Raw genomic sequence first — 14,854 nt, forward strand, 5'->3', positions numbered from 1 at the left:
AGTGTAGTAACACTATTTACAAACAAAGTGTAATATGAAAAAGAAAAATAATTAATAAAATAAAGCAAAAGCATTTGAATTTGGGTATTTTGTTTTTTTTTTTTCTCCAACCTGGGATTTTCTCCAACCTGGAGACAACAAGTTTCCAACTTGGAAACACAACGTCACGGCCCTCCTTGTATTCCCACACACACACAACTAACACACACACACACACACACACACACACACACACACACACACACACACACACACACACACACACACACACACACACACACACACACACAGTTTCTCCAGACAGAGATTCTCCATCCTCCAACCTGTGGATCCTCCTAACCTGCACTTTCTGTGTCCTCGTGGGGTCCGGCGTGACCCCCTCTTCCCTCCTCCTAACCTGCACGTTCGCTTTCCTCCTGGGGTCCGGCGTGACCCCCTCCTCCCTCCTTCTAACCTGCACGTTCGCTTTTCTTCCTGGGGTCCGGCGTGACCCCCACCTCCCTCCTCCTAACCTGCACGTTCGCTTTCCTCCTGGGGTCCGGCGTGACCCCCACCTCCCTCCTCCCAACCTGCACGTTCGCTTTCCTCCTGGGGTCTGGCATGACCCCGACCACCACCCCCCCACTGCACATCCTCACCCACTTGTGGGGTCAGATGTAAAACCCTCCTCCGTTGCCCTCGTGGGGTCTAAAAATGAGAGCTGCGTGAGGGTTAATTCCAAAACCAATTTAATTTATAAATGCTATATAGTAATTATTATTGATATAAAAACATTTTTTAAGTAACAATAACAACAATCACAATGGGTACTGTAAAGGTCATTATTTAATTTCTCTTTCATCCTAACCTCCCCCAGACCCATTTTTCCTAACCCTAACCACCCTCGGGCCCACGCCTAACCATAACCAGTCCCAGGCTTTTGCCTAACCCTAATTACTCTTTGGTTATTAACTTTTTTTGTTTCAGGATCCAGACTGAACTATAACCACCCTCAGAACCATGCCTACTGTAACCACCCGATGACCCCACGTCTTATTTCAAGTACCTTAAACCCATCTCCCAACATAAAACCAAGACACTTATACACAAAAATGTGTATAAAAAGTTTCACAAATTAACAAGAAAGGTAACACAGATGGGTTTATGTTTGATATGTGTGAATATAGTTGCATAGGTTCATTTAATGCATCACCATAATGAAGGTCATTGTCAGTTGTGCTTTTGTAGTCATGAGTTCCATGACAGATACTGTGGGGGATGCTGGGGATGCGGCTGGTGGATGTGGGCCTCCCGGTACCCGCCTGGATGGAGAGTGCATCTGATTCCTCCATCTGTTCTGGATGGGGGGATCCAATCTTTTATTTCCTAACCCTAACCCTAACCCCTAACCCTTAGGGTCAATTTTAAAGATAATAAGACATATATCAAATTAAAGGTTAGATTAAGTGCTTTCCAATGGTACCAAGCTCGTCTGTGTATGTTGTTCCTAGCAGGAGAGAGCCGTCAATAAGTTTGTAAAACCCGGGCCTCAGGCGAACATTATTTTGCATAACATTTTGGGTAGTAACTCCGTCAATTTTAAAGATAATAAGACATATATCAAATTAAAGGTTAGATTAAGTGCTTTCCAATGGTACCAAGCTTGTTTGTGTGTGTTGTTCCTAGCAGGAGAGAGCCGTCATTTAGTTTGTATATCTCTGAGCTGTAGTTACAGGCTCCAGTTGGGTGGAACCTGAAATGTTCTGAATGTTGCCTAATACCAACAAATGGCATATCAAATGAAAGCTTTCAGTCTAGGCTTTGCATCCACATTCTACTGCTTAGCCTGTACAAAGCCCTAAAGTTCAATCTTATGAAGATACCAAGCCAAGCAGGTCACTGTGTCTGTCCGTTTGTGTGCAAACTGGCAGACTTTGCACAGCCTCGGACACCTGCGCCTGTCAGATCCTCACACTCTGAAGGAGCTTACAAATGCTCCTGTCTGCCCAGCCCCTCTTTTAAAAGCAATAGAACATAAAAAATCACTTTATGGCTGAGGTCAAAAATTGAGAAGCTGATAGACGCACCACCAGCGCTTACCACTCTGACTGACTTTCAGCTTCTCAACCTATGAATGGTAGTATTACAACCCCAGTCTCTCAGAAGGACAGGGTCACACACAGATGGGCCTTACATCTGCACAAAGCTCTGAAGCTAAGCTTTATGGAGATATAAGAACCATTCAGCTGTGACCTTCCTATCTGGTTTTACAGCAGGGAGCAAAGCCTCAATTTGCCCCCCCCTGCTGTATAAAATGTTTATACATTTATACAAAAGGGACACGTGAGTGTGTGTGTCTCTGTGTCTGTGCATATGTGCACGTGTGCACAGCATTTCATATATGTTCTTGGAATTCAGTTTTACAATGAAGGCTATTTTATTTCATCACTGCTGTTATGAGGGCCAGGACAGATACTGTGTGGGGATGTGGACGGTGGATGCGGGTCACCTGGAGCTCACCTGGATGCAGAGTGCACGGATCCTTCCGTCCCGTCTCCTCAGACAAACTCATCACACTCGGGATGCGTGTGGCTCAATAGCCACTCTTGGCATCCCATACTCATATCCCTGACTAGTGACAGACAGACAGCAGCGCCAGCCAATGGGCACACAGCCTCCGCTTCGCCTGCCTCCCTACCTGCCTGCTTGCAACTTCACAAAGTCTGGGCCGCTCCTGCCAACAGACGCCCTCCTAGAACCTGGCTCTCCATTCGAACCTGGGAACCCACTTTTAAGCCCCCCACACACGCCTACCCCAACTGTGATGAAGCCAACCGCGCTCCCAAACCACGGTTAGGGTTAACGTCCCACTTGGGAGGCATGGTCTGGTGCCCATGTGGACACGGACCAAAAGGGAACATGCGAGTCTGCTCCTTTCCGGACACTGTCCACGACGGAACATGCGAGTCTGCTCCTTTCCGGACACTGTCCACGACGGAACATGCGCGTCTGCTCCTTTTCGGACACTGTCCACGACGGAACATGCGAGTCTGCTCCTTTCCGGACACTGTCCACGACGGAACATGCGAGTCTGCTCCTTTCCGGACACTGTCCACGACGGAACATGCGAGTCTGCTCCTTTCCGGACACTGTCCACGACGGAACATGCGAGTCTGCTCCTTTCCGGACCCTGTCCACCAGGCAAGCTGCAGGTGCGCTCCCAACTGTACACTGTTCTTCATAATAATAGTTGTATGTCATTGCAGGAGGGACAGCACAGTGTTTTAAAAGTTTTTCAAAACACTCTGGTACCTCTTTGTAACAGAGGCTGCAGCCCTCTGTTACAAAAAGTGTAGCCCTACACTTTTCGAAATCTTCCCTTAACCCCTAACCCTAACCCTAACCCAGACCAAGTCCAAGTCTGGCCAGATTGTTCTGTCAGAACACACGGAGGAGGACCCAAATGCACAGCACGCCGACGTGTTGAGGATGAATTCAGGTTTTATTTTCACAATCAGAGTCAAACGGACCAGGTCATACACAGGGGAGCACGGGTTTAAAGCACAGTCGAGGAGCAGGCCATCTCAGGTCCAATAAACAGGCAGGGTTCGGTACACAGAAGAGCACGGCGACGGTACAGACAAGGACTAGGCAAACTCACGGTCAAATGATCAAGCAGGGTTCTATCCAGGCGAAAGTACAGGCAAGGTTCAGACAGGATTCGGCGGTCAGGGTAATCAGGATCAAAACACGGGAGACAATACAAGAAACGCTGGATAGAAGTACAGGACTTGACAATCTGGCAGCTAGAGTGTGTGTGAGGTGAAGACTAAATACCGGTGCTTGATTAACTAATTGCTGACAGGTGTGCTAAATGATCCGGGGAGTGAACAACTGAACTGAGAACAGGAAGTACTTCAAAGTAAAACCAGGAAGTGACACGAAACGTGACAATATTAACTGGTTTAACGAACATCCAGCTTACTTGACTAGTCTGTGCCTGTAAATTTTTTATTGCACATTTGTTAAAACTAGATGGGTGTACTGTCGTTTTTTTGTAATTCTTAGTGATGTTACAGTGCAAAGCGTATGGGATTTTTTTTGTAAATAAAAATAATGAAATAAACGGAATATAAAACGGAAACGCTTTCAAGTCTGAGACCAGTACATAGTACCATTACTAAGACTATTACTACTTAGTTACTACTTACTATTGGTTGTTAATTTGGTTTTGAAAAAATAAATGTTTAGAATACTTAAAATATATACATTGCATCATTGGCAACATTGGAGAATTGTCCTAGTCGTAACAGCATTAACTGACCGTCGTGATATTACTCCATTAATGCAGGATGCTTCAACACCGAAGCTTTGGTGGCAGCTGATTTTTTCAAGTGGAGAAAATGAGAATGAGTAAATCAGTAAGTCAGTGTGTTTTACTGAATTACTGCAACGAAACACCGCATAAAAATACATTATTCCGTGTTCATTAAACACACATTAAACGAATTGCCGTTCATGCACAGACCCTGGTCACAAGAATCAAACGGAACCAGAAGGCTATGTAGAATAACTTCAGCTTCATATTTGTTGACTCATTGCGTCAAATAAATGTGGAAATGCCTTTAGATAAGAAGCTTTAGCAGTATTTTGTGTAAAGTCACATGATGTGAGCTGTCAATCATTATCTGCGCTGACTCAGCTTTTGGCCTTTCTGTCTGTTTGTTGTCAGAATTTCATCAAAACTCACTTCCTCCTTACTGGAAACTGCTTCAGCTCTGGAACTGGAGTGAGGTGTCTATGATGGGCAACTGCGGATCCAACCATCCTGCCTGCATCCAGTCTTTGGTCCAACCATCCTGTCTGTGCTCTGTGGCTTGTTGTTGTTGCTGTGCTTTTCTTTCTCTCTATCCCTTCACCCCAGCAGGTCAAGTCAGATGGCCGCCCACATACAGCCTGGTTCTGCTGGAGGTTTCTTCCTCATTCGAGAGGGAGTTTTATTATTGTAATTAATTACAATTGAATGCTTGCTCTATGTAGCTTTTGTTGTGTAAGGTCTCTTGTTTGTGGACATGTGTTCTTGTAGCTCAGACTCAGAGCAGAGAACAGGGAAAGTGTCCACATGCTGTGGGGCTGTGTTTTGTGAGCCCACATGGGCAGTATTTCAGTTTGTTTACGCTTAACTAGTATTGCTGCACATTAAGTCTTTACAGGGAAAACAATGTTTCTTATAGATGAACTGAAATTGTTGTTCAAAAGTTACATTCACACCTATTACATTCAGCAGTGGAAAACTTGATGTGCTAACCGTTAAACGACCTTGAGGCTCCAGAGTCCAATTCTGGTTACCACATATTAAATCAAGGGGAAGACAGAACGCGTTGAACAGAAATATTGGTCTTCACTCTGTGTGGCTGTCAAGACTCATTTGACTTGTTTATTATAGAACTTGAAAAAAAACACAGTGAATAAGTAACATTATCCACACACAGACTTAATGCACAACATGTTCAATAGAATTCTAAATGAAAAGCAAAAGCATTGCAGCCACTGTGCCTCTTGCTACTGTCAGCATCAAAACAAATAGCTAAGTCAACGTTCTCAAAAGCACTGACTGACAGTGACTGTTACATCGCTGGTGTTGCAGGGGAACTTTCCTCAGAGCAGTTGGGGAACAATAGGAATGCAAATTTCAAGTAAGAAGAATGAACCTGACACCATTTTTAAGCGTCCATCAGTGTTGTTTTGTTGAGTACAATCTTCTCTCCTGGTTTGAAAGCTGGCGTGCCCAGGTAGGGACAGCTGGCACATCGAAACGCATCACCAAGATAACACTGCCACAGACATGAAAGGAACAAGCTGCTATAACAGAGGATGAAGGAAATCTGGAGACGATCTGACACTTGATACTCACACTTCCACAGGCTGACTTGGGCAGATTGGTCTTTTGCTTTTCTCTACTCTCCTGCTCCAACTCTTCAGCAAGGCCACATGTGCTACATAGGCATACAACACACAGCATCATGGTGTATTTTAATGCTTTGTCCAAACTGTCCAAACACCTGTCATAAAACATATCTCCTCACCAGTTCTTGCAGGCTTTCTTTTTCCCAGATCCTTCTCCACAGCTGGAGTCTTTAAGGGAAACTGGATCTGGTTTTTTCAGATCATATTCGTCCAGCAGAGCATCTGAGTCCACCAGATCCTGAGAAATGCCACAAAACAGACGAGAATTACAATGACTGTATTTGCTGAAAGATGTCTAATCTAATATGAAAAAGAAAAGGACAGCATAGTTGGAATGGCTTGCTGTAGTTTTCTTACTCATTCAGGGACAGATAATGTCTCTGAAATGCTCCAACCCAAAACTGTTGATCTGTAGAAGCCTTAGTCAGGCTTTGACTCTAGACAAGTCATTAACTCACCACATCATCATCATTCATGTCGTTGGCTGAGAGTGTCCACATTTTTACCATGCTGGGATCTAGAGCAGGTTTCTCTGTTGAAAAACAGAAGTGAACAATAACTTCACAACAACCTTCACACTATATTATACCGTGAAAGACATATTAGCACAGAAAGTTTTTAATTGAAACTGACCCTAGGGCAGATACAGACATCTGTGCTGGGAAACGCACCTGGCTTAGCCAACCTTTTTCCAAAAGACAGCTTGAGCTGACTTGATGATCCAATCTCATAGTTAGGTTTGCTGGCAGATATACGGACTCTAGTTAGTGTGTTCCTCTGATGACCAGTAGGTTTTTCTAAACTTGATTCCGGTTTACTGACCTTTAATCAAGAGGAAACAAGAAGGACATTTTTATCATAATAGTAATTTAACTAGATAAAACATTTCCATAAGAAAATGCACAGCGATTGCTTCCATGCTTAATGTATTGCTGAAGAATTGCTAAAAGTAGCACAACCATTTAAAGCATGGATTAATGTATTTGAAAAGTATTAGGAGTTGATTGGAACTGAATATTTGCAGAAGACATTGAAAAGATTTGCTGAAATTGAAAAGGTTTGCTTAATTTGATGAAATAAAGCTGAATGTTTTAAAACAGCTAAATAGCCCAAAACCTGAAAGAATAGCTGAAAGCTGAGCGTAGCTGCAGAGGAAGTGGTTGAATTTTAAATTTAGAAAAGTTGGCGCATTGGAGGACGCATGCGTAGGTAATTGCTAAACAGTAAAATAGTCATATTAAAAACTCAAACTAGTTAAAAACGGTAATATTGCTATTTTTAACACTAGAACTACTGGGTTTTCTAAATATACCCATTCCCACTAGAAGGTGGTCAAAGGATCTGCTCGGCTAGCTGAGACCCTGAATCATCTGTGAACAGCTGCCTTTGTTAGGTAAAGAGGGCCATTAACTAACTAACACACTCTAGGTGGTGGGTTGCGTGGGCTTGCTGACCCTGCTCCTGCCTGCAAGGCTGCATAGTTCCTATGGGTCTATGAGTGACATCCACTGTTACAATGTTCCACCTCTATGTGCTTGGATTTACAACGTGAAAGGACGAGTGTCATTGTTTGCGGTCTCACAGAAGGAAGCAATAAAAGACATAAACAATACAATAAGACAGTTTCAGATCTTTAACAACTTGGCGAAGCTTTGTTTATTTACAAAAAAAACTAAATAAAGTTTACATATTGTTTGCACTGTAACGTCACCATAAATTACAGAAAAAAAAATCTAGTTTTAAGAAATGTGCAATAAAAAATATAACATAAAACGCTTGAAAGCGCTTCCGTTTTATATTCCGTTTATTTCGTTTTTACTCCTTTCACCTGTACCACATAATAAGTCATTGCAAAGTTACAGCCAAGTTGACCAGCTGTTTATTTCGTATTCCCTCTTTCATGTCCGTCTGTTGAATGAAAGTGGGCGGGGCCATCCACGTCCCAGAGCGGGGACACTGGGGGATGGGGAAACACGCATCAACACGCAGGACAAAGATCTGCGTTTCTCTGCTGCTACAGCTTCGGCTGCGTTGGGTTGTTAGTGTCCCTTTCACCTGTACCATATGAAATGTGTTCCTACGAAGTTGATCAGCCGCTTTCAGAATCAGACTCATTTTTATTCCCCATGTTTGAATGGGGCAAACATTATTTTTATTTACAAAAAAATTAAAACGTTCACATATGATTTGCCCGCTTTGATGTAGACATAACTCTTCAAAGCGTTTTACTTTACATTCCGTTTATTTCGTTATTCCCACTCAAATCTATCTGATAAATAAAAGTGGGCGGGGCTTTCAGTCCCGTTGCAAAGGTAAGCGCTGACTGTGGGGGCTTCAGCCTGTTGCTTTGTGCCATTATTCCCCCACTTACCTGTGCCACATGTTGACAAAGTTGACCAGCCGCTTTTATGTAGACACAATACTCTTCAAAGCATTTTACTTTACATTCCGTTTATTTCGTTATTCATATACATTTAATTGCAAATGCTGCATTGAGGTCTCTTTTGCCTTGACGAGTTTGTGTCTACATGAAAGCGGGCAGAACAACGTCCATATATGTGTCACCGCTGATAGTGGCTGGTGAACCTCTTGGGAAATATGGCTGTAGCTCTGCAATGACTTTATGTGGTACAGGTGAAAGGCGAAATAACGAAATAAACGGAATATAAAATGGAATTCTCATCTTTTCTATTAGTCTGTATTGTGTGAGATGGGGTGCATGATGTTACAGCTAGAGTATCAGGACATGTTGTTTTAAGACAGAACGTTTTTCTTTAACTCGTCACTACAGCCACAGTTTTCACTGTATGAACATAATGTTTTTACTCAGTTGTAGTCACACTAGTTTTCTTTCTGATAATGTGCCTGGTTAAGCCCTCACACCTTTACCTTAGTTTGTACAGATGGAGCGGTTCATTTTCGCTGATTTCAGTCGACTGTCAATGCTCTTTTCAGCGCTGATCACACTCATCACACCCTCATGAGCCGATTGTCTGAGGAAGGTGTTAAAATGATAATAAGGCCACCCCCATTTTTAGCACCAAAGATGCAATTCCAGGGTACAACTAAAAGGTTGAGCTTGAGTATCTGACCTGTAGAGTTGAGGTCAAATACCAAAATATAGCCACAGTTCTGAGAACAGGACATAGATCTGATAATGTTAGTTTTACACTGTTTGCTAGGGCAGACAAACAGACAGACAGACGGACAGACAATAGTCTGTCTAAACAGTCAACAGTAGAGAAAACTTGAAAAGTTGACTTCATGTCAGAGTTGAATGTTGAACTTACTTTTCTTAATCATAGATAAGCATCAGCAGCTCACGCTGCCACAGCTGCCAAACTACCTTCTGGAGGTTTATCAGTTACTGGCTGTATTAGGTTGAATTGGACTTTACTAATGTACCTAATGAAATTCTTCAATTCTCATTCTAAATATTCGGCCATATTCACTTGGATGTAGAGTGTGTCAGTCTGCCTGCTTCAGTAGCTGTTTTAATTACAAAAATAACCACCCACTCTTAGTCTTAGTTATCGCATAGAGACTTTGTCTGCTACCCGACCACCTAAACTATACAAGTCACACACAAATCAAAGAGGAGTGACTTACCAGAATTTAATAAACATCAAAACAGTTCCTCTTACAGAACAAACAGTAAGTTAATAAAGTGTGGTTTATTGAATATCAGATCTCTCTCATCTAAATCATTTTAATAAATGACTTGATAAGTGACCATCACATAGATTTGTTCTGTCTCACTGAAACCTGGCTGCAGCAGGATGAATACGTTACTTTAAATGAGTCGACTCCAATGAGTCACATAAACTATCATGTTCCTAGAAGTACAGGTAGAGGTGGAGGAGTGGCAGCAATTTATAAGTCTTTCTCACCCAGACACGCCAGTCGGGAACCTGGCTCTGCGGACCCTGGTGCTCTGCTTCCTAACTACATTTCTCCACATTCATCCACTTAGGTCTGCAAGGGGCGTCCTGCTGATGGAGGGACCGGGGCTACTGGGAAGTGGTTCCGTCCCTCCCAAGTGGGATGCTCTGCAGTTTTAATTGCATTAGTCATACACACTCGTCCAGGAATCTGGGGGCTCCTTCCGGGGGGGCCAGTAGACGGAGCCTTCCCATTGATGGCTCTGTCTGCTGGACCCCTCGGAGAATTGGCTATCTCCCAAAGTTCCTCATACTTAGCCACATACACCGGGGGTGGGCTCTTTCACTGGGGCCTGGGGCTGAGGCCAGTTGTGGCCTCGCCCACTGGCCCTGGTGGAGAGATCACCACCCAGTTTTAACTGCAAAAAGACATTTAGGGTGAGGGGGTGCACTGTCCGGGGGACACACCGTCAGCCAGCGGTCGTGCTCCTGGAGGTGTCACCCTCCTTCAGTGCACTTTAGTTTCACACACTCACGTCCAAGCTGGGTTGCAGGGTTCTGGGGTACCTTTTCTGCTGCCCTCTGCCTCCCCCGGCCTGGGGGGGGTTGGGCGGGGCTCGGGAGGAGCTGCGGTCCCTGCCTGGGGCCACATGGACAGCGGGCCGGAGACCTACCCTCCCCACGAATGTGATTGAGCGAATGGTGTGGGAGTGAGAATGTATCTGAGAGTGCATTGGTTCACGTTTGATTGACTAGTTTGTTGTGAGAGAGTTTATGGTGTATGTGTGATGATGTGTGTTGTACATGTGGGTGGGTGTATGCGTCTGTGTTTGTGTGAGTTTGTATGCGTGTGGTGCAGTTGGAGGGTGGGGGGTCCGGTTTTCCGCCCGGGGTACGATGATCATCTGCCTGGGTGGTCTCTTTTCTGCTGACCCCACCAATTGCTGGCCTTGTGCTGCAGGCCGCTGTGGCGCCAGGGGATGAGGTCGGGCCGATGGGGTCGGCCCCACTCCGCTCGTGTGGGGGTGGTGGACTGGGGGCGGGCCCCACTCTGGGCGCGGGGGCATCTTCTGGCGGGCTCCCTACGGACTGTGGGTCCTCAGGCTCCACTCTCTCAGGCCGACCCTCCCACCGGGGGGAGTGTCTGCCCCTGGTTCTCATGGGGTAGACAGCGTTGACCCCCGGTGGCCCGCTCTGGCCTCGGGTGCTGTCTCTGTGGCTGCTGCAGCTCTGCCTGGGGGGCTCTGTGTGGGCGGCTTGGGTCGCAACACCTGCCCTCATGGAACTGAAGGTGTGTGGGCTCCCTGGCTGCTAGGATTCTTTCCTCTGCTTGTTGGATGGGCGTAGTGTCCGAGCCCCACACATCACCCTGGCTTCCACAAGTGGCATTGTTCATGCAACGTCTGCCTCACCCTTTGGTTGAATAATATCAAGCTACAGCCTTACTAACCTTGTAGTGGGGCACTTTCCAAATCCAACTGTAAGTATTACTGATACTTATCACTACCAATATCAATAATTTCCCTGCTTCGGGACTAATAAAGGCATTCTATTGTTTACCGTAAAGCAGAAACTTAACCTGTCCACCAACACAGCAACATCACATATTTGGGATTAGCTAAATAAACCATCAAATAAACCATAAATCAAGAAGAGTATATATATTATATATTTACTCCTCTTGTTAAAGCAAAGCTGTCCATCACAATATGGCATTCAGCGTAAGATATGCAGCTTGTGTTATGGCAAAAATTGTCTCTTCCTTATTTCTATGCAGTTATTATATGATTTATGACTTATGTTCTGCAATTAATATCTTATGTTTTGTCTTACTGTATGCATTTGACATTTGACCTAGATTGTTCAATGGTTGTCTCTGCCTGATAGACTCTCAACTCTAGCTCCCAAACCCAAGGTCAGGGAGTTGTGTCTTTGTCTGTTGAGACTTGGTGCTCCTTTCTCACAGATAGTTGGATGTGAGCGATGCAGGTGTGAGAATGTAAATATCTTCACACACACTGCGACAGGGAGGAGATGGTGCATGTAATTTGATTGGGTTAGAAAGACATTCCACCCTAGTCGGACAGAGGGGTTAAAAGGCAGAAGCAACTTGAGGATCGTGGGCTCTTTGCATCACACCTTCGTGGTGTGTGCACTGATCTCCCCAGCTGGTTTTTGGTTTGTTGATGTGCACGATCAACATCCATGCCTTTTATTTGCTTTCCCCATTATTTTTATTTTCTTTATTATTTCAATAATTCGCACAAAAGGACAACTCTCTCATCTGCTTCTTTATGGAAAATTTCCACCACACTTGCTAAACTGCTGGACAGAACAAAAAAAAAAAATGAAATTCGAGTCAGATAGCCACTCTGGATGGCATAACATCTTAGAAATATAGCTAAAATCAGAAGCATCCTTTCTCAAAGAGATGCAGAGAAACTGATTCATGCATTTGTTACCTCTAGGTTGGACTACTGTAACTGCTTAATCATAGGATGTCCTAACAGCTCTTTAAAAAGCCTACAGCTTATTCAAAATGCTGCAGCCAGAGTTCTGACAGGACTTAGAAAGAGAGATCACATACTCCTACTCCTACATTAGCTTCTCTGCACTAGCTGCCTGTAAAATGTATAGAATAGGATAGAATTTAAAATTCTCCTACTCACCTACAAAGCACTCAATGATAAAGCTCCTTCTTATCTTAAAGACTTCATAGTTTCTTATGCTTCCAGCAAAACACTTTGTTCTCAGAGCGCTCTCAGAGCTTTCTTCCTCGTTAGAGAGGGAGTTTTTCCTTTCCACTGTTGCTGTCAAATTAAATGCTTGCTGTATGTGGGATTTGTTGAGTTTAGTTGTGTGAGGTCTTAAACCTTACTTTGTAAAGTGCCTTGATATAACTTTGTTGTGATTTGGCGCTATATAAATAAAACTGAATTATGTTTTTGTAATGTAATGTAATGTTTCAGCCTTTTTAAGCAATTCTTCAGGAATACATTCAGCATGGAAGCATTCGCTGTGCATTTTCTTGTGGAAATGCTTTTCTAGTTCCTAATACTGTATAATTTAATAAGTGAGTCTACTCACCTCTGTCACTAATGTGAAACCTGAAAGCTTCAGAGCTGACATCAACTTCTCTGCAGTCCTCACACTCTCAGCTCCTGTAGCAGAGACAGGATTGTTGACACATGGTGATATAGAATGAACTACTTTAGCTTCAAATGTTATCTGTCATCTTTAAAGACTCACCACTAACAGGTTCCTCCAGAACTAGCTTCCCACCAGGTTTCAGGACCTTGGCCATCTCAGCTAGACACTCTAAGCTGTGGATGGAAGAGCTGCCAGGAACAAGGCAGGAGAGCACCCAGTCAAAGGAGGAGGCAGAGTGGGAGGCTGAGGAGAGGAGACAGACTTTAGAGCAGTGTCCCTAAGTACACCTAAACACTCAGCTGTAGCCACAATGTGTGAATGGTGCTAAGCAGCAGGTCACTCACAGAGCAGTAGTCTGTCCATGTTCTCAGCTGACACTTTACCATCCATGCCCACAACGGCGTCGAGCTCCTCTGCATATTGTTTAAGGGCCTCTGATGTGGAGGGCTGAGTCCAGACAAACAGCACCGTGTCACCTGCTCTGATGCCATGGTCCGCCATAGTTCTCTGTACACCAGATGCTTCACAAAGGTACCACTTTATGTGGATCTACAGAAAAGGAGATGTTTCAGTTATAAATATGCTGATGTCACTGAAATTACTACCTTCACTGTGTCTAACACATTTACACAAGGTGCCCTGACACAGTAATTACTGTAATGAGGGTTTGTGTCACTGACGTTGCACACACATAAAAGTAAAAAGTAGTTTCCTGCAACTATAATTACCTACAGTATTTAGGGCCACCAATAGAGCCACCAGGTCTACTGAAATATTACTCTTATTTCTTTGTAATTTGTAAAGATTTTTATAATAACTTTTGTAAGTTACATGTGTCTACACAGATAACTACTAGCAAACATATCACTAATGTTCTTTATCCAGTTTTGCCTCATATCGCACCAGAGAAACAGCTTTTAATTGGTCAGCGTAGTGTTTGACGTTTCCGCTTATCTCCATGACGTCCTGCAGTCGGTGCCTGTGTAGCCATGACGCCAGAGAAGTAAAGGTAGCCAAGGTATGTTTAGGGTCAAGACACAAAACTAACCGGCATGCAGACCGCCCCGATCACTGGCGATCGACTCTGCGCAGAACATGCTCTCGAGAGTCTCGTGTTTCCCTGTGTTTTTTTCTAGTTTGATTAATGTCTGCCATTCATGAAAATGGACATAACCAGCTAGCGTTGGCATAGACAAGCTAATGTTATACAACTAATAATATATACTAGAACTGATATTACCCTAGTACTTCCAAACAAAACACTACAGTATGATCTTTAAGTTTTTTCTGCAGTGATACTTTTTGTTTAAGTTTAGTTAACATTTAAAAGTGTGGGTATTCACGCACCCTGCGTTGCTGTGACGTGATAAAAAACAACAAGCAAACATTGTGATGTAGAGAATGCCTGCGCTGTTAAATTTCACCCGCGCGTCCAGTACATAGCAAATAGTATCGTCTTTGTATGTTACATTTCAAATACTTATTTTTACTAAATTATCTATAATATGTAGTCAGTGACCTACCTGCTATCTTTGGTTGCGGTGGCAGTTGTATGAATGTCAAGTTACATAAAGGAAACGCCTCGAATTTGAGTCTTCAAAATAAAATAACAAAGTACAAGTATGTATATAAGTATGAATGTGAAACACACACACACACACACACACACACACACACACACACACACACACACACACTGTATATATATATATATATATATACACACACACACACACACACACACATATATACATACATACACACACATATACACATATATATACATATATATATATATATATATATATACACACACATTTATTTACATATATGTGTGTGTGTGTGTGTGTGTGTGTGTGTGTGTGTGTGTATATATA

The 14,854-nt window shown here is 43.5% G+C and overlaps 1 protein-coding gene across 2 annotated transcripts; it reads right to left on the bottom strand.

Annotated features, from left to right (window-relative positions):
* Window positions 1-5,390: 5,390 nt before the first annotated feature.
* On the bottom strand, window positions 5,391-14,608 carry ciapin1 (cytokine induced apoptosis inhibitor 1). Of its 2 annotated transcripts, none has more exons than XM_029153771.1 (9): window positions 14,501-14,608; window positions 13,322-13,526; window positions 13,077-13,220; window positions 12,915-12,988; window positions 6,618-6,768; window positions 6,405-6,478; window positions 6,066-6,184; window positions 5,894-5,975; window positions 5,391-5,813 (listed from the first exon to the last, which is right to left on the bottom strand). In XM_029153771.1, the coding sequence occupies exons 2-9, from the start codon at window positions 13,476-13,478 to the stop codon at window positions 5,703-5,705; spliced, it is 912 nt and encodes a 303-aa protein (XP_029009604.1). In that variant the 5' UTR covers window positions 13,479-13,526; window positions 14,501-14,608; the 3' UTR covers window positions 5,391-5,702. The 2 variants fall into 2 exon arrangements, with proteins under 2 accessions (XP_029009604.1, XP_040927121.1); XM_041071187.1 differs by lacking the exon at window positions 14,501-14,608 and adding an exon at window positions 13,881-13,901.
* Between the last annotated feature and the right edge of the window lie 246 nt (window positions 14,609-14,854).

The sequence above is a fragment of the Betta splendens genome, chromosome 6 (genome assembly GCF_900634795.4).
Source record: "Betta splendens chromosome 6, fBetSpl5.4, whole genome shotgun sequence".
NCBI classification, from domain to species: Eukaryota; Metazoa; Chordata; class Actinopteri; order Anabantiformes; family Osphronemidae; genus Betta; species Betta splendens.

Excerpts from the sequence above, each read along its gene's own strand:
- ciapin1 (XM_029153771.1), bottom strand. The coding sequence starts at position 13,478 with ATGGCGGACCATGGCATCAGAGCAGGTGACACGGTGCTGTTTGTCTGG. Across the intron at positions 6,769-12,914 it reads GTTTCACATTAGTGACAGAG|GTCAGTAAACCGGAATCAAG; the intron begins GTGAGTAGACTC and ends TCTTGATTAAAG. Across the intron at positions 6,479-6,617 it reads AAAAAGGTTGGCTAAGCCAG|AGAAACCTGCTCTAGATCCC; the intron begins GTGCGTTTCCCA and ends GTTTTTCAACAG.